General features: G+C 47.9%; 1 protein-coding gene across 1 annotated transcript in view; it reads left to right on the forward strand.

Moving 5' to 3' along the window:
• Window positions 1-2,279: 2,279 nt before the first annotated feature.
• Window positions 2,280-24,756, forward strand: part of C15H16orf96 (chromosome 15 C16orf96 homolog) — a 41,273-nt gene continuing 18,796 nt past the window's right edge. The window contains 9 exon segments of the mRNA XM_036826766.1: window positions 2,280-2,699; window positions 12,723-12,827; window positions 14,014-14,094; window positions 14,304-14,390; window positions 14,515-15,724; window positions 17,861-17,946; window positions 18,310-18,420; window positions 22,439-22,513; window positions 23,868-24,032. Of these exon segments, the coding sequence (XP_036682661.1) occupies window positions 2,280-2,699; window positions 12,723-12,827; window positions 14,014-14,094; window positions 14,304-14,390; window positions 14,515-15,724; window positions 17,861-17,946; window positions 18,310-18,420; window positions 22,439-22,513; window positions 23,868-24,032 (2,340 nt within the window).

Below are 24,756 nucleotides of genomic sequence, written 5' to 3' on the forward strand. Positions count from 1 at the left end.
GCTGCTACACTAAGCAGCCTGTTTTCCTCACCCCCACTTACCTTCCCTCACCCACATGGGCAGGTCTTGCTTCTGGTTCCATAATAATACAGCGCCACAGTCCCTAGTCTGCCGGTCGAAAGTCCAAAAAGCTCTAACCACTGAAGGTTTTCTCTAAGGTCTTGTCCTTCCAGCCGAGACCACCAGGAACCCAGCTGTAGTTGAGCAAAGTTGGCCTCATGGACTTGTTGCCATAAGGGAGAACACACAGCGTGCCTGTTCTGATCACCTCCCACTCACCCCTTGGTGGGAAGGGACCCCACCCTCAATAGTACCACACCTGGCACTGGACAGGTGAGATCCACACATATACTCACAGCTGGGGGAAGAGGACACCAAGGGCCACCTGGTGGAAGCCTCTAGAATCAGGACAGAAGACAGAGTTTTTGGAGTTAGGAAGCAGAGGGAACCAGCAAGGGCTGTGGGTGCAGTCTTTGTAGTAATGGGGGGTGGGGGTCTCCCCTGGTTCCCACAGGAGGATATGATGGGCTTGCTTGAATAATTTCACAGGCTGGCAGGGAACTGAAGCCCCTCAGGATGTGGATGGGGTGGAGTGTGGCTGGTCTGGCTGGTGGGGGAACTAGCAGGGTGGGGGGCCTTCCCTGCTAGGTGGGGGGCACCTCTGACAAGAGCAGGGGAAACCAAGGGGGCCTGTGAGACCCAAAGATGTCAAGGCAGCACTTGAAATTTTAGTCTATGGGGAGTTCCCTGGTGGTCTAGTGGTTAGGATTCGGTGCCTTCACTGCCATGGCCTGGGTTTAGTCCCTGGTCGGGGAACTGAGATCCCGTAAGCCACACGGTGCGCCGAAAGAAAAAGAAAAAGGAAATTTTAGTCTAACAACACAGTGGGGATCCCAGGGACATCTGACAAGAGGGTTAAGGTAGAAGGACTTGTTCTGGGATTTGGCCCTTGTCAGGCGATGGGGGGAGTGTTCTGGGTTGGTGCTGTCAGCAAGCAGGGGTAGTTCTATGGTATTTTAACCAGTCTGATCTCGAAGGCTGGAGGAACGAAGCAAAGCTAACGGTCTAGCTGGTCGAGAAGCAGCAGTCACTCGGCTCAGCCAGGACAGGGGCCACATGGTCATATATGTAGTTTGGACGACGTTCTGTTCTTGTCTGAGTTCAGACATGACTGTTACCGGCCTTGTTTGGTCTTGAGCCCATCACAGGCAGAGCGGCCCTGTTGGTTGGGGCTTCTGGGAAGTTACCTTCACTGGAGTGGACCAAGGCCCCCCCAGCTGGGCCAGTTTCCCGTCCACGCTGCCTGTCTCCTCTCCTGTGCCCCTTCTAGCCGAGGGCAGATGAGGTCAGCCCTCAGGCCGCTCATCTCGATACCCAGAACTCCGCCCTTGCCAAAGCATGTGGGTCAGGAGGTTTTTAGCTGGACTGTGTGTGGTTAGACCTCCCACTTTGGTGCATGTGAGCTGTCTAGCCCTCTCATGGGGCAGTCGCTGCACTTAAGGCTCTGGACGGCAGACATCAGCCACCACAACACAGGCAGATGTCAGAAACAAAACTGGCTGTTGGTTGTGGTACCAGATCCTGAAGACAGAGACCTCGATTGCCAAACCCAGGCCCTGAAAACCACCCCAGAGTCGGGCTCATCTTTCCCTAGAGACCCCATTGACTTTTTTTTGGAGGCCAGTCATGAGCTGTGTACTTGACCCGTGGTATTTATGTGGTATTTACACCGATGCTGCAAGAAGTGTCTGTTCCAATACGAATTCCCGTCGGTTAGACAAGGAGAAATTCAGGGCTTCGGGATCCGCTAGCGAATTTACATTCGCCCGGTTCGTTGGGCTTCCATTATGGGAAGCTGGGGTTTCCTGACTCTGAGAACTCTGTCTTCTGTCCTGATTCTGGAGGCTTCCGAGGAGTGAGCTGCCTCTCCATCACGCCCCCTGCATGCTTCTTGGAAGGGGTCATCGGTCTTACAAAACTGAAGGGCTTGAATTAAAAGGCGGCCCATTGGTCTGTTGGAACATTCCTCAACAATTAACTGAGCAGCTACTCTGCCCACCCCAGGCTCTCAGAAGCTTGCCCGCTCGCCCATGTTCTCTGGCGTCCTAGCAACCAGAAACTCATCTGAGCTCTGGCCGGGACAGAGGCCATTCTCTCCCTGACCACTGTGACTTGCAGGCTCCCCGGGCCCCTGAGGACCTTGCGGGTCCACTGAAAGCCACCGTTTGTCCCCCTGGACGCCCAGAAGGCCAGCCTGGCCGGCCCCCAGCCCCGGCAGAATGAGCTTCTCGCTCACGTTCTTGGAGCTGGTCAACATCGCCATCCCACGGTGCGGGGTGGTGAACTTCAAGGCCCTGCACCTCCTGCTCCAGGGTATCCTGGAGCACATCCACATGGCTGACCTCGAGAAGGTCCTCTCGGGGGACGAGGACTTCCTCCACGCCTCGCCAGCCATGTTCATGCCCCGGGAAGGAGACTCCCAGCCCATCCTCAACCCCATGAATAGGCTCGGCAACGTCTTCGACCACCTGGTGAGCCGCGTGGACAAGATGGAGAGCCAGCTGGCCGTGCTGCAGGAACTGCCCTCCACCTCCCAGCTGCTGGAAGGCAGCCAGGGCACTGGCCAGCCCGCCCAGGACTTGTGGAACCTGATAAAGCTCCGGAAGATAGTGGAGGGCAACGAGGAAGCCATGGCCAAGGTAAGCCACCTGGACTCCAGGAGCTGCCTGCCCCCTTGGCTCTCTTGCCAGGCTGTTCACCACTACCTGGTGCCCCTGATGAGGGGCCCTGCCCTTAACCAGGAGAGGAATTCGACTTTGGACTCAGGCAGAACCGAAGCTCCAAGTTTCCATCCTTCATCAGTGTAGAGGAAAGAAGGCCATACACTGTGTGAAATGTCCAGAGTGGGCACATTCGTAGAGACAGAACGCAGACGGGTGGGTGCCAGGGGCTGGAGGGAGAGGAAATGGGGAAGGACTGCTTAGTGGTTACAGGGCTTCCTTTTGGGGTGGTGATGAGGTTTTAGAACTAAATAGAGCACAACACTGTGAAAGCAGTAAATGCCACTGAACTGTACACTTTCAGGTGGTATGTTATGTGAATCTCGCCTCACTGAAAAAAAGATAATTGAGGACCTGTATGTGGGGAAACTGGCACTCAGAAAATAGAACTACCATATGACCCAGCAATCCCACTACTGGGCATATACCCTGAGAAAACCATAATTCAAAAAGGCACATGCACACCAATGTTCACTGCAGCACTATTTACAATAGCCAGGACGTGGAAGCAACCTAAATGTCCATCGACAGGTGAATGGATAAAGATAATGTTGTACATACATACAATGGAATATTACTCATCCATAAAAAGGAACGAAATTGGGTCATTTGTAGAGATGTGGATGGACCTAGACTCTGCCATACAGAGTGAAGTAAGAAAGAGAAAAACAAATATCATATATTAACACATATATGTGGAATCCAGAAAAATGGTGCAGATGAACTTATTTGCAGGGCAGGAATAGAGATGCAGATGTAGAGAACGGACATGTGGACATGGGGGGGAAGGGGAGGGTGGGACAAACTGGGAGATTAGGATTGACATAAGTACACTACCATGTGTAAAATAGGTAGCTAGTGGGAACCTGCTGTATAGCACAGGGAGCTCAGCTCAGTGCTCTGTGATGACCTAGATGGGTGGGATGGGGGGGGAGGGAGGTCCAAGAGGGAGGGGATATATGTATACATATAGCTGATTTACTTCATTGTACAGCAGAAACTAACACAACATTGTAAAGCAACTATACTCCAATTAAAAAAAAAAAAAGAAAAGAAACGTCATTGATTTGCTGCAGGTGCAGCAGCCAGTGACCGTGGAACAGGGATGAGCTGAGGCCTTGTGATTCAGGACCCACCTTGGACCTCTTGCTCCCCTGCCTCCCCACCCAGCACACAGTTATCCATCAGGAGCTGTAGCCTTGGGGAAGAGTTGGATTTTGAAGAATAAATACCCCAGCCTCTCTCTCCTCCCTTCCTCCCATTGGCCAAACAAGAGGGCCAGAAGTCAGAGCGCCAGGGGTGTGGAGAGCACAGTGCCTGTGGGTCAGCCTCTGAGGGCACTGAGTAGGCGCAGAGGATGGATGTGCGGGGGCAACAGAGAACATCCATCACCCAGAGGAGTCATTCCAGGATGTCTTAGGTTAACACTCCTCTTTTTTAAATTGAGGTGCAAGTCACATAACATAAAGTGAACAGCTGGGTGGCATTTGGTACATTGATAATGTAGTGCAAGCACCACCTCTGTCCCCTTCTAAACCATTTCCATGGCTCCAAAAGGAAACCCTGTGTCCTCATCACTCCCCACTCCTCTTCCCTCCACCCCAACAATGCTAATCTGCTTTTTGGCTCTAAAGATTTACCAATTCTGGGCATTTCATATAAATAGAATCATACAATATATGACTCTTTGTGTCTGGCTTCTCTCACTGAGCATCATGTTTCCCAGGTTCATCCACATTGTAGCCTGTGTCTGTGCTTCACTCCCTTTTATGGCTGAATAGTATTCTATTGTAGGGACAGACCACATTGGGTTTAAGCATTCACCTGTTGCTGGGCATTTGGCTTGAGACTCTTTTTTTTTGGCCTCACCGTGCACCTTGCAGGATCATAGTTCCCAAACCAGGGATTGAACCCGGGCTCCCTGCAGTGAAAGCACCAAGTCTTAACCACTGGACCACCAGGAAATTCCTGAGTTGAGACTCTTTTTAAACAAAAGCAGTGTATTATTTGAAGGACGCTGGGGTTTCTCATTGGCACCAAGGAAGAAGTGGGTGGGCAGGCCTCAAAGGGAGGAAGCGTTCGTAGATCTCCTGCATCTTAAAAACAGGCCTTAACTTGTCTCAGCTTCCAGCTGCCAGTCTCCGGGTCTTCTGGTTATAATTTTTGGGTAAGAGAACGAGATGGCACACCTGGGGTCAGGTGTCCACTCCTGGCCAAGCAGGCAGGGTCGTGCCTAAGAATTAGAGCTCCTGGGGGCCCGTTCCCACTGCCTGGACTGGCAGACACCCCAAAGCTATCAATACACAGGGGCCGCCAGGCTTTACGTCCAACCTGGGGGCTGGAAAAGGTGGGATCCCTGGTGCAGGTGTTTGTAGAGGTGACAGAAACAGACAACGCAAGATCCCTTCCTAGAACTCGGAGACTCTATAGGCCGCGAGACGCACCGGGCAGAGTCCACCAGCCCGACTTTCCTGGGCCTTGTGCCTCTCCTCCTCACTGTCCCCTTCACCCTTGCTCCTCCACTGGCTCCTACCCGGGGAATGATCTTGAGACCAAGGGCTCACTGCATGCCAGGTGAGCTGGGTGCTCCATCTGTTCACTCCTTTAATCTTCTCAATGACTCTAAGAGGCAGGTGCTGTCATTACTCCACGCTTACAGATGAGGAAATGGAGGCGCAGAGAGGTTAAGTAACCCACTCGGGGTCACAGAGTTAGAAAATGGGGAGCCAGTGCCAACTTGGGCCGAGTGGGTAGTTGGAAGGCATAGGAGTGTGGGTGCTGAGATGCCACTTACCCCCCGGAAGGGGTGAGGGATGGCCACGGCCTCCTCCTCCCAGGATTGTTACAACAATTAAAACCAAACAAGATAAAGCATGGGAACTGCTTAGCACAGAGCTGGACGTCCGTTCTGGCCAAGATGGGCTGATGCGGGTGAGAGGCAAAGCAACACGGTGTGAGCCATAAATCTTCGTGCTCAGTGGAAGCAGCCGGGCACAGAGAACCACACTGCATGATTCTGTTCATAGACAACACCCAGAATAGGCAAGTCCGTAGCAACAGAAAATGTCAGTTGCCAGGGGCTGGGAGTTGAGTGCTGGTGGGTATGGGTTTTTTTCTGGGGCGATGAAAATGTTCTGGAACTAGATAGTGGTGATGGCTGCACAAACCTGTGAATGTACCAACTGCCACCGAATTGTTCACTTTAGTATTGTTATGTGTGTTTTACCACACGCACAGAAAGCAGAGATCATCTAACTATATGCTGTCTCCAAGAGACACACTTTGATTCAAAGACAAATAGGTTGGAAGTGAAAGGATAGAAAAAGATATTCCACACAAGCAGTAGCCAGAAGAGAGCTGGAGTTACTGTACTAACATCAGACAGGATAGACTTTAAGACAAGAAGTGTTACTAGAGACACAGAAGGCTGCAGAGGTGGCTGAGGGCAGGTTACAGGGGCCTCAAAGCTGGAGAGGTGGACACAATGTCCGAGGTGCCAGCCCCTCCGGAGCAGCCTGCCCCCGGCCTGCCTTGATGGATGAAGTCTTCTAGAATGCATGAGTACCCAGAGTGGCCCAGCCAGCTCACACAGGGGGCTGGTGGACAGGTTCAGAACTGGTCATGCTGCCCTCAGAGGACTGTTTGTGCACCTAGGAATGTCCCCACCACTGAGAATGTTGCCGAGTCCCAGACTGGCTGAGGTTGCCAGGGTTACCACGGTGACCCATTGTCGGGGTTGCCATGGTAGCTGGTTCTAGGGCGGTGCAAGCTGCTTAGCTAAGAGTCTACAACCCACTCTCACCGTCCCCCCTAGTCCGGCCCACGTCAGCCAGGCTGGCAGACCAAATGCCACCCTTCATGGGGAAAGACAAGCCTCCCAGCCCCAGCACCTACCCCAGATGGGGTGAATGGTGCCCTGGAAACTAGGGCAGGCACCAAGGGGGCTTCTGGAGAGAAGGTTTGGGAGGACCCACAGGTGCAGCACAAGGGGTGGTGCTCTTGGTCAGCACACCGATGGATTTGGGGGCTCGGGCGGGGCAGCAGGTCCTCACTAAGCAGGCTTAGATTGCAGTTTCTAACCCTTGGCATGACTGACATTTGGGGCCGGATAATTCTTTTTTTTTTTTTTTTTTCTTGTGATGGGAACCCTTAGAATTTATTCTCTTAACCACTTTTTTTGTGTGTGTGTCTCTATTCTGTAATTTTTTTTTAATCAGTCATCAATTTTATACTCATCACTTTATACATGTCAATCCCAATCGCCCAATTCAGCACACCCCCATCCCCACCCCACCGCAGTTTTCCCCCCTTGGTGTCCATACGTTTGTTCTCTACATCTGTGTCTCAACTTCTGCCCTGCAACCCGGTTCATCTGTACCATTTTTCTAGGTTCCATATACATGCGTTAATATACGATATTTGTTTTTCTCTTTCTGACTTACTTCACTCTGTATGACAGTCTCTAGATCCATCCACGTCTCAACAAATGACTCAATTTTGTTCCTTTTTATGGCTGAGTAATATTCCATTGTATATATGTACCACAACTTCTTTATCCATTCGTCTGTGGATGGGCATTTAGGTAGCTTCCATGACCTGGCTATTGTAAATAGTGCTGCAATGAACATTCGGGTGCATGTGTCTTTTTGAATTACGGTTTTCTCTAGGTGTATGCCCAGTAGTGGGATTGCTGGGTCATATGGTAATTCTATTTTTAGTTTTTTAACGAAACTCCATATTGTTCTCCATAGTGGCTGTATCAATTTACATTCCCACCAACAGTGCAAGAGGGTTCCCTTTTCTCCACACCCTCTCCAGCATTTGCTGTTTGTAGATTTTCTGATGATGCCCATTCTAACTGGTGTGAGGTGATACCTCATTGTAGTTTTGATTTGCATTTCTCTAATAATTAGTGATGTTGAGCATCTTTTCATGTGCTTTGTGGCCGTCTGTATGTCTTCTTTGGAGAAATGTCTATTTAGGTCTTCTGCCCATTTTTGGATTGGGGTGTTTGTTTCTTTAATATTGAGCTGAATGAGCTATTTATGTATTTTGGAGATTAATCCTTTGTCCGTTGATTCATTTGCAAATATTTTCTCCCATTCTGAGGGTTGTCTTTTCATCTTGTTTATGGTTTCCTTTGCTGTGCAAAAGCTTTGAAGTTTCATTAGGTCCCATTTGTTTATTTGTGTTTTTATTTCCATTACTCTAGGAGGTGGATCAAAAAAGATCTTGCTGTGATTGATGTCAGAGTGTTCTTCCTATGTTTTCCTCTAAGAGTTTTATATTGTCCGGTCTTACATTTAGGTCTCGAATCCATTTTGAGTTTATTTTTGTGTATGGTGTTAGGGAGTATTCTAATTTCATTCTTTTACATGTAGCTGTCCAGTTTTCCCAGCACCACTTATTGAAGAGACTGTCTTTTCTCGATTGTATATCTTTGCCTCCTTTGTCATAGATTAGTTGACCATAGGTGCGTGGGTTTATCTCTGGGCTTTCTATCTTGTTCCATTGATCTATGTTTCTGTTTTTGTACCAGTACCATATTGTCTTGATTACTGTAGCTTTGTAGTATAGCCTGAAGTCAGGAAGTCTGATTCCTCCAGCTCCGTTTTTCTTCCCTCAAGACTGCTTTGGCTATTCGGGGTCTTTTGTGTCTCCATACAGATTTTAAGATGATTTGTTCTAGTTCCGTAAAAAATGCCATTGGTAATTTGATAGGGATTGCATTGAATCATTGACTCTAGATTGCTTTGGGTAGTAGAGTCATTTTCACAATGTTGATTCTTCCAATCCAAGAACATGGTATATCTCTCCATTTGTTGATATCATCTTTAATTTCTTTCATCAGTGACTTATAGTTTTCTGCATACAGGTCTTTTGTCTCCCTAGGTAGGTTTATTCCTAGGTATTTTATTCTTTTTGTTGCAATGGTAAATGGGAGTGTTTCCATAATTTCTCTTTCAGATTTTTCATCATTGGTGTATAGGAATGCAAGAGATTTCTGTGCATTAATTTTGTATCCTGCAACTTTACCAAATTCATTGATTAGCTCTAGTAGTTTTCTGGTGGCATCTTTAGGATTCTCTATCTATAGTATAGTATCATGTCATCTGCAAACAGTGACAGTTTTACCTCTTCTTTTCCAATTTGTATTCCTTTTATTTCTTTTTCTTCTCTGATTACTGTGGCTAGGACTTCCAGAACTATGTTGAATAATAGTGGTGAGAGTGGACATCCTTGTCTCGTTCCTGATCTTAGAGGAAATGCTTTCAGTTTTTCACCATTGAGAATGATGTTTGCTGTGGGTTTGTCATATATGGCCTTTATTATGTTGAGGTAGGTTCCCTCTATGCCCACTTTCTGGAGAGTTTTTATCATAAATGGGTGTTGAATTTTGTCAAAAGCTTTTTCTGCATCTATTGAGATGATCATATGGTTTTTATTCTTCAGTTTGTTAATATGGTATATCACATTGATTGATTTGCGTATATTGAAGAATCCTTGCATCCCTGGGATAAATCCCACTTGATTGTGGTGTATGATCCTTTTAATGTGTTGTTGGATTCTGTTTGCTAGTATTTTGTTGAGGATTTTTGCATCTATATTCATCAGTGATATTGGTCTGTAATTTTCTTTTTTTGTAGTGTCTTTGTCTGGTTTTGGTATCAGGGTGATGGTGGCCTCATAGAATGAGTTTGGGAGTGTTCCTTCCTCTGCAATGTTTTGGAAGAGTTTGAGAAGGATGGGTGTTAGCTCTTCTCTAAATGTTTGATAGAATTCACCTGTGAAGCCATCTGGTCCTGGACTTTTCTTTGTTGGAAGATTTTTAAATCACAGTTTCAATTTCATTACTTGTGATTGGTCTGTTCATATTTTCTGTTTCTTCCTGGTTCAGTCTTGGAAGGTTATACCTTTCTAAGAATTTGTCCATTTCTTCCAGGTTGTCCATTTTATTGGCATAGAGTTGGTGGTAGTAGTCTCTTAGGATGTTTTGTATTTCTGCGGTGTCTGTTGTAACTTCTCCTTTTTCATTTCTGATTTTATTGATTTGAGTCCTCTCCCTCTTTTTCTTGATGAGTCTGGCTAATGGCTTATCAATTTTGTTTATCTTCTCAAAGAACCAGCTTTTAGTTTTATTGATCTTTGCTATTGTTTTCTTTGTTTCTATTTCATTTATTTCTGCTCTGATCTTTATGATTTCTTTCCTTCTGCTAACTTTGGGTTTTGTTTGTTCTTCTTTCTCTAGTTCCTTTAGGTGTAAGGTTAGATTGTTTACTTGAGATTTTTTTTGTTTCTTTAGGTAGGCTTGTATAGCTATAAACTCCCCTCTTAGAACTGCTTTTGCTGCATCCCATAGGTTTTGGGTCGTCGTGTTTTCATTGTCATTTGTCTCTAGGTATTTTTTGATTTCCTCTTTGATTTCTTCAGTGATCTCTTGGTTATTTAGTAACATATTGTTTAGCCTCCATGTGTTTGTGTTTTTTACGTTTTTTCCCCTGTAATTGATTTCTAATCTCATTGCATTGTGGTCAGAAAAGATGCTTGATATGATTTCAATTTTCTTAAATTTACTGAGGCTTGATTTGTGACCCAAGATGTGATCTATCCTGGAAAACGTTCTGTGCGCACTTGAGAAGAAAGTGTAATCTGCTGTTTCTGGATGGAATGTCCTATAAATATCAATTAAATCTCTCTGGTCTGTTGTGTCATTTAAAGCTTGTGTTTCCTTATTAATTTTCTGTTTGGATGATCTGTCCATTGGTGTAAGTGAGGTGTTAAAGTCCCCCGCTATTATTGTGTTACTGTCGATTTCCTCTTTTATAGCTCTTAGCACTTGCCTTATGTATTGAGGTGCTCCTATGTTGGGTGCATATATATTTATAATTGTTATATCTTCTTCTTGGATTGATCCCTTGATCATTATGTAGTGTCCTTCCTTGTCTCTTGTACCATTCTTTATTTTAAAGTCTATTTTATCTGATATGAGTATTGCTACTCCAGCTTTCTTTTGATTTCCATTTGCATGGACTATCTTTTTCCATCCCCTCACTTTCAGTCTGAATGTGTCCCTAGGTCTGAAGTGGGTCTCTTGTAGACAGCATATTTATGGTCTTGTTTTTGTATCCATTCAGCAACCCTGTGTCTTTTGGTTGGACATTTAATCCATTCACGTTTAAGGTAATTATCGATATGTATGCTCCTACTACCATTTTCTTAATTGTTTTGGGTTTGTTTTTGTAGGTCCTTTTCTTCTCTTGTGTTTCCCACTTAGAGAAGTTCCCTTAGCATTTGTTGTAGAGCTGGTTTGGTGGTGCTGAATTCTCGTAGCTTTTGCTTGTCTGTAAAGCTTTGATTTCTCCATGAAATCTGAATGAGATCCTTGCCGGGTAGAGTAATCTTGGTTGTAGGTTCTTCCCTTTCATCACTTTAAGTATATCATGCCACACCCTTCTGGCTTGTAGAGTTTCTGCTGAGAAATCAGCTGTTAACCTTATGGGAGTTCCCTTGTATGTTATTTGTCGTTTTTCCCTTGCTGCTTTCAATAATTTTTCTTTGTCTTTAATTTTTGCCAGTTTGTTTACTATGTGTATCGGCATGTTTATCCTTGGGTTTATCCTGTATGGGACTCGCTGTGCTTCCTGGACTTGGGTGGCTATTTCCTTTCCCATGTTAGGGAAGTTTTCGATTATAATCTCTTCAAATATTTTCTCTGGTCCTTTCTCTCTCTCTTCTCCTTCTGGGACCCCTATAATGCGAATGTTGTTGCATTTAATGTTGTCCCAGAGGTCTCTTAGGCTGTCTTCATTTCTTTTCATTCTTTTTTCTTTAGTCTGTTCCACAGCAGTGAATTCCACCATTCTGTCTTCCAGGTCACTTATCCATTCTTCTGCCTCAGTTATTCTGCTATTGATTCCTTCTAGTGTAGTTTTCATTTCAGTTATTGTATTGGTCATCTCTGTTTGTTTGTTCTTTAATTCTTCTAGGTCTTTGTTAAACATTTCTTGCATCTTCTCAATCTTTGTCTCCATTCTTATTCTGAGGTCGTGGATCATCTTCACTCTCATTATTCTGAATTCTTTTTCTGGAAGGTTGCCTATCTCCACTTCATTTAGTTGTTTTTCTGGGGTTTTATCTTGTTGCTTCATCTGGTATGTAGCCCTCTGCCTTTTCATCTTGTCTATCTTTCTGTGAATGAACCTATTTGTATCTTTGAATCTAAAATGTGTCTCCTATAGACAGCATGAGGTTGGATCATGTTTTCTTATCCGTTCTGCCAATCTCTGCCTTTTAACTGAAATTTCAACCATTTACATTTAATGTAATTACAGATAAGAAGGACTTCTGCCATTTCACTATTTGTTATTTTTGTTATCTGAATGCCTAACTATGCACTAGACCCTTAATATAAATTATCACATTTTTTTCATACCCATTTAATGACTGAGGAGTCTAAAATCTAGGAAGATGCAGTAACAGCCCCAGTCATTGGTGGAGCTGAGCTATGAGACCAACATTGCACCCATCAGCTCTTGCCTTGTAGTTTCCTCCCTGCTCCTCTGGCTTCTCCCTTACCCTCCCAGGGCCAATCTGCACATGCGGCCAGAAGTACCCTTTAAAAGTATAAATCCAGTAAATTCCTTGTTGATCTTCCATTGGCTCCCACCAAAGGGCATGAGATGCTTCATGATGAGTGACTCCTGCTTACTGAACACATTCAAACCGAGGGTTGCCTCCTTCCCACTCAGGCCACCTGGGAGCTCAGAGCACGATTCACTTCAGTGTCATTTTCTGGCCTCTGAATATGTTCCAGCCTAGGCCTTGGAAGAGCCAAGAAGACTTTTTGAACCATGGCCATCACCAGAGAGCTTCCACACTTTACTTGCCTTTTCCCCCAGCTGCACCTAACTTCACATTTTCCTTTCCTTTCTCCCTCTTCAGTCCATGAAGACCCTGCAGGATTTGCTCACCGACATTTATGCACTCAAGGTCACTGTTGAAACCCTCAGGAAGGATGTGGCCATGCTGAAGGACCTGTTTGACAAGGTAGACCCTCCTCAGTATCCTTCATACTGGCCATGCTGCTTGGACATCTGGTGGTTGGGGTGACAGGGTAAATCCAAGAAGCCTGTTCTTAGTCAAAGAACACAGCTATGGGGGCAGGAGAAGGCGTCTGACATGGCTGAGCCACTTGGTCCATCCCTCTGAACTCTCTTCAGCTTCCACCATGATCCTCACCCTGCTGTGTTAAGACATCATTTGTAAGTGACAGAAACCTAGTTCATCCTGGCTTAGGCATAAGAAGAGAATTTATTGTCTCATTTACTAAAAAGTCAGGAATGCCTTCAGTTACAGCCAGATTAAGGTGTTCATACCACATACCAAGGTGCTCAACATCTCTCCCTCAAGTGATGCTTTCCTCTGGGTTGGCTTCATTCTCACACAGGTACTCCCCAAGTCCTGGTAACTCCAGGCTTATAGTCCATCAACTTAGCAGAAAGAGAATACTTATTCCTTGTCTCGAAAACTTTGTTCACACTGAAAAGTGGAGTAAACCTAGCATAGGCATACATTCTAGCTCCCTCTGTAGCCACAAGAATATCAACCCAGACATGTTCTAACTCCTTACTGTGATGTGAAAGGATATGGAATCCCTGAAGTGTGAGGTCACAGCTGGTGAGTCAGAGCTGGGCTCCGAAGCCAGGCCTCAACACCCCGAGGCTGGTGTTATGGCTGAGGTTTTACAACTTGTCCCGAAATAACATGATTTACTGTATCATCCCTAATATACAGGTCAGTGTATGTATTTGACCATGATGGCAACTGTGAGAACTTCAGTCTTGGGCTGTGTAGCTCCCATCTGAGCAGAAAGGGCACTGCCAGGAAACTGTGTCATGAAACACTAAAACAGACAGTTGGCCAAATCTGTTTGGGTAACAGTGCCTTCTCAGCTTACCTCTTGGAGTTTCTTAAGGTACTTTGGCCTATTAAAGGCTCTGAGAAGTCCTGCAGTATAGAAACCCACTGAATGTTTTTTAAGCCTAGCATTTCCCAAACTTATTTGCCCAGGGAACCCTTTCCCACTCAGTGGGAAACACTTATTTTGGAATCTGTTCTTCCTTCTCCATCTCTTAGTTACCTAGAGCTAAGGCCTTGCATTTGAGCTGGGGGAGAAGCAGGGCTGGGACCAGAACCTGCACCCACTGGCTCACAGGCTCGGCTCATTTGACAGATGCATCTGGAAAGAATAGATGCTTTCTCTGAAGATTTGAAAGAGCAGAACCGGAAGATGAGTGCACCGCAGCGGGAAGTGGTGAGGGTCTGGGGCCCATCCTACCATGCCAGACCCCCGCCCTCCAGGCCCAGGGGTGCTGGGGGCAAGGAGGGCTAGGAGGAGAACACAATCTGGAAAGGCCCATTTATTTGCAAGTGTGGAGGACAGCATGGAGGAGGGAGCCACTCAGGGCACCGCACCCTCTGGGTTCATGACCCTTACTCCCAATCTCCTTCCCACCCCCCCAGATTTCTCTCCAGAACAAGATAACCACCATGCCCAAAACTGAGGACATGGTGCTCTGGAGCAGCCTCCATGAGGCCATGTTCACCCCGGTAAGTGAAGGAGGAAGCGGAGAGGCAGCATCTGAGCGTCGGGGAAAGCGGAGTGAGGAGTGGGCAGGGTGATCGCCGAGCTGGTCAGGAGCAGCCTTGGCCACGCCAGCCCCCTCTTCCACAGGGAACTGCTCCACAACTGCTGGATGATTCTGAGCTATTGCAGATTGCGGAACATGTTGCAGAGACCAACCTTCCCCAGATGGCTGAGTACCACGAAGATGTTAGCCACAGCCAGGTCGTGGAGGCCATCCAGCGCCCCAGATTCCTGGAGACCATCTGGCATTACCAAGTCCCAGGGCAGCTACAGGAGGAGGAGTCTGCCCAAGCAGTTCTGCTCCCCAGGGCCCAGGGGCCGGACCAGGCCCAAGTGCTCAAACCTGGGCCTGCGCCTGGACCTGGGCCTGCGTTCAGACCTGGGCCTGCGCCTGGACCTGGGCCTGCGTTCGGACCTGGGCCTGCGTCTGGACCTGGGCCTGCCCCTGGACTGGGGCCTGCCCCAGGTCCTCAGCCCACACAATCAGGATCCTGGCCTGTACCACCACGAGGCTGGCCTCCTCCCAGAGGCTTGCCTGGGACCAGCTTGGGCTATTTCCAGCCTGGCCCAGGCCCGTCGGGCTCCCTGTCTGCCCAGCTCCGGGGCTCTAGGGTCCTACCCCCAGCCACGGAACTCGGCTCAGCTTGGCCTCGTTCACTGCGGTCATGGTCTCGCCAGGGAGACACATCCAAGCTCTCAGCTCTCTCAGAAAAGGAGGAAGAATATTCCTCTGTGGAAGTGGGAGTCCCTCAGGATGGAGCCCCAAGGGCTGAGGCCTCCACGGAAGTACTCCCTAAGGGATCCCCGTCTGCGGTTCAGCAGATAAAATCCGACGCTGCCATTGCAGCTGCTGCCGCAGCCGCCTACGCAGCTGCAGCGACATCGGCAGCCCAGGCAGCTAAGGCAGCTGCCAGGCTGGTCAGGGACACCCCGGCCACCAAATTGGCCACCATAGCAACAGCCGTGGCCGCATCCGGGCCCTTAGGGGTCCTTGCAGACATCCTGGGCGCAGGGACCTCCCGCGGGGCCTTCACGGAGGACGGCGAGGTGGAAGACTTGCAGGAGGTGGACTATGAGGACGTCCTCTCTCCTTCATTCTCTTCTGCCAGTGTCCCTCCCAACATGGCCCTGTCCCAGGCTGTGCTGGCTGCCAAACAGGCCATGACCCCTGAAGACAAGAAGAAGGCCGTCAGGTATTCCATGAGCCACATAGCCCAGATGCCCATTAGACATGACTCCCTGCAAGAAGAGTTCGCCCAGCTGTCATCCAACCTGCATCAGCGTATGACTTATCTAGGTAGGCCCGGCCTGGCTTCTGGAAGGGTAACAAGGGCTCAGGCCCTCCCTGTGGCCTTTGAGAAGCACTTCCTCTCCTTCATTTAGCTGCCCCAACAAAATGTGCATTCAACCATTAGCCATTCATTCCTTTGGCTTAAGCATTAGCCTCTTACTAGTCTATTCTTTTACAATGAATGTACAGTGAGGTCTTATCTTAAGGAAGAAGGGTGCTTAGGGTCTAAAGTTGGTGCTCAAGGAGGAAAATCACAAGTCAAAATTACTCTTGGAAATTCCCTTTCAATAGCCCATAAAATAGTACTGCTGTACAGTATTTTGATAAGTCCAGATCAACCAGAGTGTCTAATAGCACTGAACAGACCCCAGATGAAGTGGTCAATTTGGGATTAGGAACAACAGCTGGGCAAACATATGTTTTCTTAAAGACCACAGTCATGTTCTAGGTGGCAGTAGGGCCAATAGACATATGATCCCAGTTCATGCCCATGATGGGCATATGTTCACTGTGGGGAGTGGAGAGGAGAATGGCCTACCCTAGTGGTTCCCAGCCTTAAGCTCACCTCAGCATCCCTGGGGCGCTTGGTAAGGCACAGGCTGCTGGGCCCAGCCCCAGATCTGACCTGTTGGTCTGAGTGGGGCCCTAGAATTTCTCTTTCTAACCCATTCCGGGGGATGCTGCTTATGCTGCTGTTGGCTCAGGGAACCCACTTTGAGATCCACTGTCCTCCCCTCTTTGAATCATTATCTTGCTTTTTCGCTCTCTGCCAGGTGTAATAGTTGAATCAGCCTAAGTCAAATCCATATGTGGCGCCACCCCTGATGGGCAGTGCCATTGCACAGATCTTGAAAAAATAGAACTTTGAGCAGCTAAAAAGAACCACATCGATCTCTGTGAACTCTGGGGCACAGCTTAGGTTATGATAGTCATGAATTTAAATATAAAACATAAAGCCATAATAGCCCAAACTTTACTTCTAACCAGTTGCCATTTTTGTTAAGAAAACTAAAGATAGGTTGTGAATGTGTCTTGGCTGCAGTGTTTCCTACCCTCCCAGCTGTGTCATGTACATCACTTTTTGGCCTCTCATCCAAAACTGGATATAGGGCACTTTTTTTTTCACCCCTCTCCTTTTTTGTTAAATCCCCCTTTGCATCTTGTTATGAGATAATACATTTCATAAACTCCCAGAAGTAAATACTCCATAGTTTTTCTCAGGACCATTTCTGGGAGGGCAATAAATTCCAGAGAGGTTTCCCTAATAGGATAACCACGAGGCTGTCAAACATCTGAAATGGGGCAAGTTCAAGTTCCCATATGGTCCAAGCACAAAGTGCACACCAGATATTGAGGGCTTAATACGAAAACAAGAATGTGAAATATCTCGTTAATCATTTTGTTGATCACATATTAAAATGATGCCTTTTTTTTTTGGCCGCGCAGCTTGTGGGATCTTAGTTCCCTGACCAGGGATTGAACCCGGGCCCTCGTCAGTGAAAACGTGGAGTCCCAACCACTGGACTGCCAGGGAATTCCCAAAATGATGCTATTTTGGATTATATTGGGTTATGGACTTCCCTGGCGGTCCAGTGGTTGACTCCAAGCTCCCGATGCAGGGGGCACGGGTTCAGTCCCTGGTCAGGGAACTAAGATACTGCATGCCCCACAGTGTGGCCCCCCAAAAAACCCACATGGATTGTATTGGATTAAACAAAATATTTTCTTAAAATTAATTTCACCTGGCACTTCCCTGGTGGTCCAGTGGTTAAGACTTCACCTTCCAATGCAGGGGGTGTGGGTTTGATCCCTGATCAGGGAGCTAAGTTCCCACCTGCCTCGGGGCCAAAAAACCAAAACATGAAACAGAGGCTATATTGTAACAAATTCAATAAAGACTTTAAAAATGGTCCACATCAAAAAAAATCTTTAAAAAAATTAATTTCACCTGCTTATTTTTAGATTTTTTTTTTTTAATTTTCACTAGAAAAATTTAGATGACCTCAAAGGCCCCCAAGCTCACAGCATCTCTCTGTTGGAAAGCACTGCCTTAAATATCTCATAACAGAAGCAGGTGGAACTCTAGATGAAGCATCTTCCCCCATCCCTGCCCCCAACAGCTACCCCCTCCTTTGCTTTCAGCTAATATGGGAGCCTCTTCCAAGCTTGGGACAACAGTGGACGTATTGCAAGAAAAGATTGGCAGCCTCCAGAAATCCAGGATGAGGGTCAGTGTCCCGGGCAGAAAAGGCATTTGAGAAGATGATGGCTTGAGGTGATGGCAGACTCCATGGCCAGAGCCAGGTGGAGGCCCTGCCCTCCTGGATGCAGCATTTGTCCTGGAGCTGAAAGGAGCCCTGGGGAGGGAGTGGGGCCCAGAAGGGAGGTGCAGCCCCGCGGAGGCAGATCTGCCCCGGCTGGTGCAAGGCTCCCAGGGGTGGGCAGCCACATGTTTCCCCCTGACAAGTGTCTAAAGTGACAGTTGGCTGGCAGGCTGGGGACGCCCTGGTCTGGTACTCTCTTGAAGTCCCTTCCCAGCCGTGGCGACCTCAGAAGCAGAGGCCTCTTGTGTCTGTGTTTCCCCCTTGTAGGAGGAGGAACTTGAGAGATTTTGGGGCCACCAGATAGAGATGATAAAGGACCACCACCTTGTGCTGGACAGGGCAGTGGACAAGCTCCAGATTCGCCTGGATGAGTTTAAGGTTCGGAGGTCCGGAAGGGCCCAGAGGAGGGAGGATTCCTCATCGGGACACTCAGATCCTCCCCAAAGATTTCACAGACACCCTGAAGGCAGGGGAACCAGGGACACTTTCCTGGCATTTTACTGTGTGTAAGTTACACTTCCATGAAAAGCAAACAAATCCCGCCACCCGCACCCCCCCACATAAACAAGAGGGCCTGAACAGGATCTATCTCGTTCACCGCTTGGGTCACCCACGCCAGAAGGGTGCCCGGCGCAAAGTGAAGGCTCAGAATGTGCTGAATGAATCGATGAGTGGATAAGAGGATTTCTTGAGCCAACTGTTCATGTTCATAACCTTTCCCCTAAACTGGCTTGTTTCTGAGTTCTCACACCATGGGGCCTGTCCGGAACAGCAGAGTCTGACGTGAGAAATGTGAGGACGATGCAGAGCACCTCCCAGGGGTCATTCAACCAGACACCTTCTCCCTTGGGCTCACTGAGCTGGCCTGATGACCCTGCCCTGATGACCTCGGGACCAATCCCATCTGTGCCTTGTCCCAGAGGCATCCCAGACCCTCGGGGAAAGGATCAGTCATTCCCGGTGGGAGGAGATGACCTTTCCCCCAGGGTATAAAGAGACAAAATCCCAAGCAGATCCACCTGAGGTGATTTCCATAGAGGGCTTCTGATTCCAAGTCGGGGGGCTGTTGGTGGGATGCACTAGGGTGTGGGGAGCGAAAGGGGAGGGCACAGCTCCCCCTCCCAAGGTGGTCACACAGAGTAACCAGGCTAGCGCGCACAGGGCAACTTGGACGGGGGAGGAGCTCATTGAAGGTGAGCCGATGCCCAGCCCAAGCGGGGAAAGAAGGGAGTGCCTGGGCCGTGTGTGGGCTCCCAATACACGGTTTCAGGCCCAGACTTTTGTGAGTACCAGGATCAGGAACTACATAGTCTCCTGCCAACTCTGTGCCCTCATTTAGCCACTGCTTTTCAGAGAGACCGGGATGCCTTGTCCTAGGGACCTATTGGTGTCCTTCCTGGTCGGAGACCAGGGCCAGTTCTTTCAGCACGTCTGATGTGTGTCCAGCACCATGTCCTGCCCTGCTCGGGGTCGGGTGGTGGGCATAGGATCTGCCTCCAAGGAGCTGTCACTCGTTGAGAGAAACTCAAGAGGAGTTTGGCCAAACAGACCAAATGGGTCAAGTCAGCCTTTGTCCAGACTTCCTTCCTGCCCGTTGTGCCAGCAAGAACTAATTGCTTATAAAAGTGAACCCTGGAAGGATCAGGAGCTGGGCTTTGTACACAGCACGCTTCATTAAATAGTTCTTAAATGAACATGGGCAGCAACAGATCAGTGGAGCCCTTCCAGTAGAGGAAGGAGGGAGGGCAGACACCTCTGCCCTGGTTCTGTCGCAACATCGGGACTAGAGAGGAAACGCCGCTGTTACTGCGTTACCTGGATGCCTGGGAGAAAATGTTCTGGACGTAACAGGTGGCACGAGAAATCCCCATTCATTCCCTGAATCATTCAGGCAACGTCATTGAGCCTTCACTGTGTGCCAGGCGCCCTTCCAGGGCCCAGCGATACAGCAGTCAACAAGATGGACAGCGCCAAAGCCCTTATGTGTTTTTTGCGGGGGAACGGTAGTATTTGTTTGCTTTTAATGAAAGTATGCTTTACGCACAGTAAAATGCCTAGGCCTGAAGTGTAAGAGCTAGATTAATTTTTGCCTCTTGGTACACCCATGTCAGCACCACCCAATCAAGATGGAAATGTTTCCATCACCTTAGAGTGCTCCTCTTGGAGTGTTTCCCACTAAGAACCCAGCAGGAAAATAAGTGAGGATAGAACTCTTTCTTACTGACTCAAATAATGTGAAAACATTATTTGCCCTTTGCAAGTGGACAGGTGTCTTTTATAAGCCAGAGGCTGCATTCCAAAGCCATTCTTGGAACAAACTATTATATCCAAGGCTCTGGCTTGGTGCAGGAGGGGACGGATAAGACAGCTGATGTGTATCAAATGCCGACTCTCCTAGGAAAATGCCATTTCTAGTCCTCTCGGCATCTTTGGGACAGGAGTGGTATTAATGCCATTTGAACTGGGAGGAAACAGATTCAGGCAGAGTAACCAGCCAGTTGGGAGGTAGCCTGCTATTGTGGTTGGATAGGCCTGGGTTTCAATCCCGATTCTGCCACTTAGTGGGTGTACCAGTTTCCTGTGCCTGCTGTAACAGATGATCACAAACTGGGTGGCTTAAAACAAGATACGTGTACTCGTTCACAGTTCTGGAGGCTAAAAGCCCCAAATAAAGGTGCTGGCAGGGCCTTGCTCTGTCTGAAGCCTCTAGGGGAGGATCCTTCCTGGCCTCTCCCAGCTTCTGGTGGCTCCAGGTGTTCCTTGGCTTATAGACGCATCGCTCCAATCTCTGCCTCTGTTGTCACGTGGCCTTCTTCTCTGTGTGTATATCTGTGTCTTCACATGGGCTCCTTATCCATGTGGGCTGTCCTAATCCAGTATGACCTCATCTTAACTAATTACATCTGCAAAGATCTATTTCCAAATAAGACCATGTTCACGGGTTCTGTGCAGGCATGAATTCTGGGGAGGACATTAGTCAACCCAGTATGCAGGTTACCGTGGCAGTGGAAGTTAGAGGCTCCCGGCTCCTCTTTATTTCTAGATTTTAACTAGGAAGAGCCAAGTGGGGATCTAAGTGTTAATGTTGGGCCTGATGACTCCAAAAGGTCAGCTCCCTGCTAATGTGGTGTTGGAGGAAGCAGCCTGACACGAGGCTGAAGCAGGATCTCCCTTCCATTACCTCCACCTTCCATCCTAGACCTTGAGACCCATCTGGGGCAAGGTGGATGTGAAGGAGCTTTGCATTAATTAGAATTAGGTTCATCTTGGGACCTCACTGGTGGTCCAGTGGGTAAAGACTCCACGCTCCCAATGCAGGGGACCTGGGTTCGATCCCTGGTCGGGGAACTAGATCCTGCATGCATGCTGCAACTAAGAAGTCCGCATGCCGCAACTGAGACCCTGCACAGCCAAAATAAATTAAAAAAAAAAAAAAAAAAAGAATTAGGTTCATCGTTGAATAGCATAAAACTCCCAAGTAACTGACTTAAGGCAAAAGTGTATCTCTCTTTTACATTCAAGAAACTCAGAGCTGGTATTGAACTCCATGGTGTGTCACTTCCATTCACAAGGTCACCACGTGGTCCAAGATGGCTGCTGACGCTCCAGTCATTAACTCTTCTTCCAAGGCAGCAGTGAAGAGGACACTGACCCACTTCCATTTACACCTCAGTGGTCACATCAAACTATAAGGGAGGCTGGGAAATACAGTCATGATTCTGGTCTGCCAGATGCCAGCTAAAAGTTGGGGGTTCTGTTTCTGAGGGTAAAAGGGAGACCAAATATGTAGGGAGAAGTAGAAGCCTGCTTCCAGCTTTGGAGGAGGAGTGACCCTACCCTCTGGGGACATGGCCCATTGGATGTGAGGCTCTTCCCAAGTAGGTTAGCTGGCTGCTGCTGTCATAAGGAGGACCCAGTAAGTGGAGAGAGGGCAGAATTAATGCAGGGAGTTGGTTTTTCATGGAGTCATGGGGATGGGAAATAAGAGTTTTCCCCTGACCCTGGGGCATAGCATGTGTGGCATATAAGTGCTTGGTGGATGAATAGACTGCCATTCTCACGGGGACCCCATTACAGATCAGAAGAGATGCACTTGTCTTAAACATCTAGGGACACAAAGCATCAGCGTTTGTTTATGCTTTCCTTCCTCAGGTCTTCCTTCCTTTCCTGTGTAGCCACCTGTAGTTCTGTGAGGCCACCTCCAAGGGGACGTCTTGTGCCAAGTCCCACGTTCCTCCCCTTCTGATCTGGGCATCTGGAGCCCAAGCCTTCCAATGTTCCACCCTGCCTGCTGTCCACCTGGCCCCATTGTCCCTTCCTAGGGTGGACGTGGGAGGTAGAGGCTATCCTCAGGACTTCCGAGGATAGCTGACATGCCCTCTGCTTCTGTTCTTAGGTTGTCCATTCTCAGATTAAAAACCTAGAAATGTACAAGGCAGACAAAAGTGTGATGGAGCAGGAGCTGAAAGAGGTGAGTGAGCAGAGATTCCTCTCTCCCACCCCCTCCCCCATCCTGAGCCCAGCTTTCCCACCAGGGAAATGGAATCATCCAGCCAAGACAAAGGCAGGCAGACTTCTGGAGTTTCCTTCCACCTTTATCATATAGAAAGTTTAGGGGAAGTTCTCAGAAGTTGTTCCATCAATTCCTATTTTCAGTAACTCAGGATTAGTGACAATTTTTAAAAATTGAAGTATAGTTGATTTACAATGTTATGTTAATTACTGTTGTACAGCAAAGTGATTCAGTTATACATATACATATATATATACATTCTTTTTTTACCATTGTTTTCCATTATGGTTTATCATAGGATATTGAATATAGTTCTCTGTGCTATACAGTAGGACCTTCTTGTTTATCCATCCTATATATAATAGTTACATCCCATTCCATCCGTCCCCCAACCCCCTCCCCCTTGGCAACCACTAGTCTGTTCTCTATGTCCATGATTCTGTTTCTGTTTCATAGATAGGTTCATTTGTGTCATATTTTACATTCCACATATAAGTGATATCATACGGTATTTGTCTTTCTCTTTCTGACTTACTTCACTTAGTATGATAAACTCTAGTTGCATCCATGTTGCTGCAAATGGCATTATTTCGTTCTTTTTAATGCTGAGTAATATTCCATTGTATATATATACCACATCTTCTTTATCCATTCATCTGTTGTTGGACATTTAGGTTGTTTCTGTGTCTTGGCTACTGTGAGTAGTGCTGCTATGAACATAGGGTGCATGTATCTTTTTGAATTAGCGTTTGTGACAATTTATGTGAATTTAAAAACCATGCCCCAGGGCTTCCCTGGTGGCGCAGTGGTTGAGAATCTGCCTGCCAATGCAGGGGACACGGGTTCGAGCCCTGGTCTGGGAAGATCCCACATGCCGCGGAGCAACTGGGCCCGTGAGCCACAACTACTGAGCCTGAGCGTCTGGAGCCTCTGCTCCGCAACAAGAGAGGCCGCGATAGTGACAGGCCCACGCACCGCGATGAAGAGTGGCCCCCACTCGCCGCAACTGGAGAAAGCCCTCACACAGAAACGAAGACCCAACACAGCCAAAAATAAACATAATAAATAAATAATAAATAAAAATTAAAAAAAAAAAAAAAAAACCATGCCCCAACTCCTCCATCACAGGAAGCCTTGGCTTCGATCTAATGGTTGTGTTTGAGCCAACACAGACCCCAAGGTTGAATTTAAGCCAAGGCTGCGTATCCAGGGTCCCAAACTAGAAAAACTGACCAAAGTGGTCTGATCTCCCGCAGCCTCTTCCTGCTCCCACACCAGCAGCCCTGCCTCCCTGAGTCCCATCTCTCTCTAGAAAGCCGACAGGAGCTCCCTGGCAGGCAAGGCAAGCCGGGCTGACCTGGACGCAGTGGCGATGGAGCTGAATGAGACGATTCAGGGCATGCTGTTCAGGGTTATGGCCAATGAGGATGACTGGAAGAAGACTGTGGCGCAGCTGGATAAAGACCTACGCACCAAGGTGAGGACCCCTGTATTAGTCACCACCTGCTGCGTGACAAACTACCCTGAAATTTAGTCCCTTAAGACAGCAAATGTTCACAGTTTCTGAGGGTTAAGAATTTGGGAACAGCTTAGCTGAGTAGCTCAAGGTCTCCCACGAGGCTGTAGTCAGGATGTCATCCAGGGCTGCTGTCACATGAAGGCTTGACTGGAGCTGGAAGAGCTGCTTCCAAGATGGCACCCTCACATGGCTGTGGGCAAGACTCCTCACTTCCTTATCACACGGATCCTCCTTAGGGCTGCTTGACTGGCCTCACAACATGGCAGCCAGTGAGCCCCCCAGAGCACATGGTCCAAGAGAGCAAGACAGAAGCTGCAACATCTTTGATGACTTAGCCACAGAAGTCACACTCCATCATTTCTGTAGTATCCTGTTGGTTACACAGGTCAGCCCTGTTCAGTGCGAGAGGGGACCATATGGGGGTGTGAATACCAAGAGGTATAGTTGGGGAGCATCTTGGAGGCTGACCACCATAACGCAAGCAAAGGGACATGGCGGGCAGAGGGGGTGTCCTGCTGGTCATTCGTTTATTCATTCATCATTTAATGATCACCTGTGTTGAGCCAGATCCTGGGGAAATGTTGATAAGAAGTCATAGCCTTAATGTGTACCGTCCAATAGAGAGACAGGAACAGTCAGGCCAGCCATTTCAGTGTTGTGTGGTTCCTGCAGCTGGGGTGGC

The sequence above is a fragment of the Balaenoptera musculus genome, chromosome 15 (assembly GCF_009873245.2).
Source record: "Balaenoptera musculus isolate JJ_BM4_2016_0621 chromosome 15, mBalMus1.pri.v3, whole genome shotgun sequence".
Taxonomy (NCBI): domain Eukaryota; kingdom Metazoa; phylum Chordata; class Mammalia; order Artiodactyla; family Balaenopteridae; genus Balaenoptera; species Balaenoptera musculus.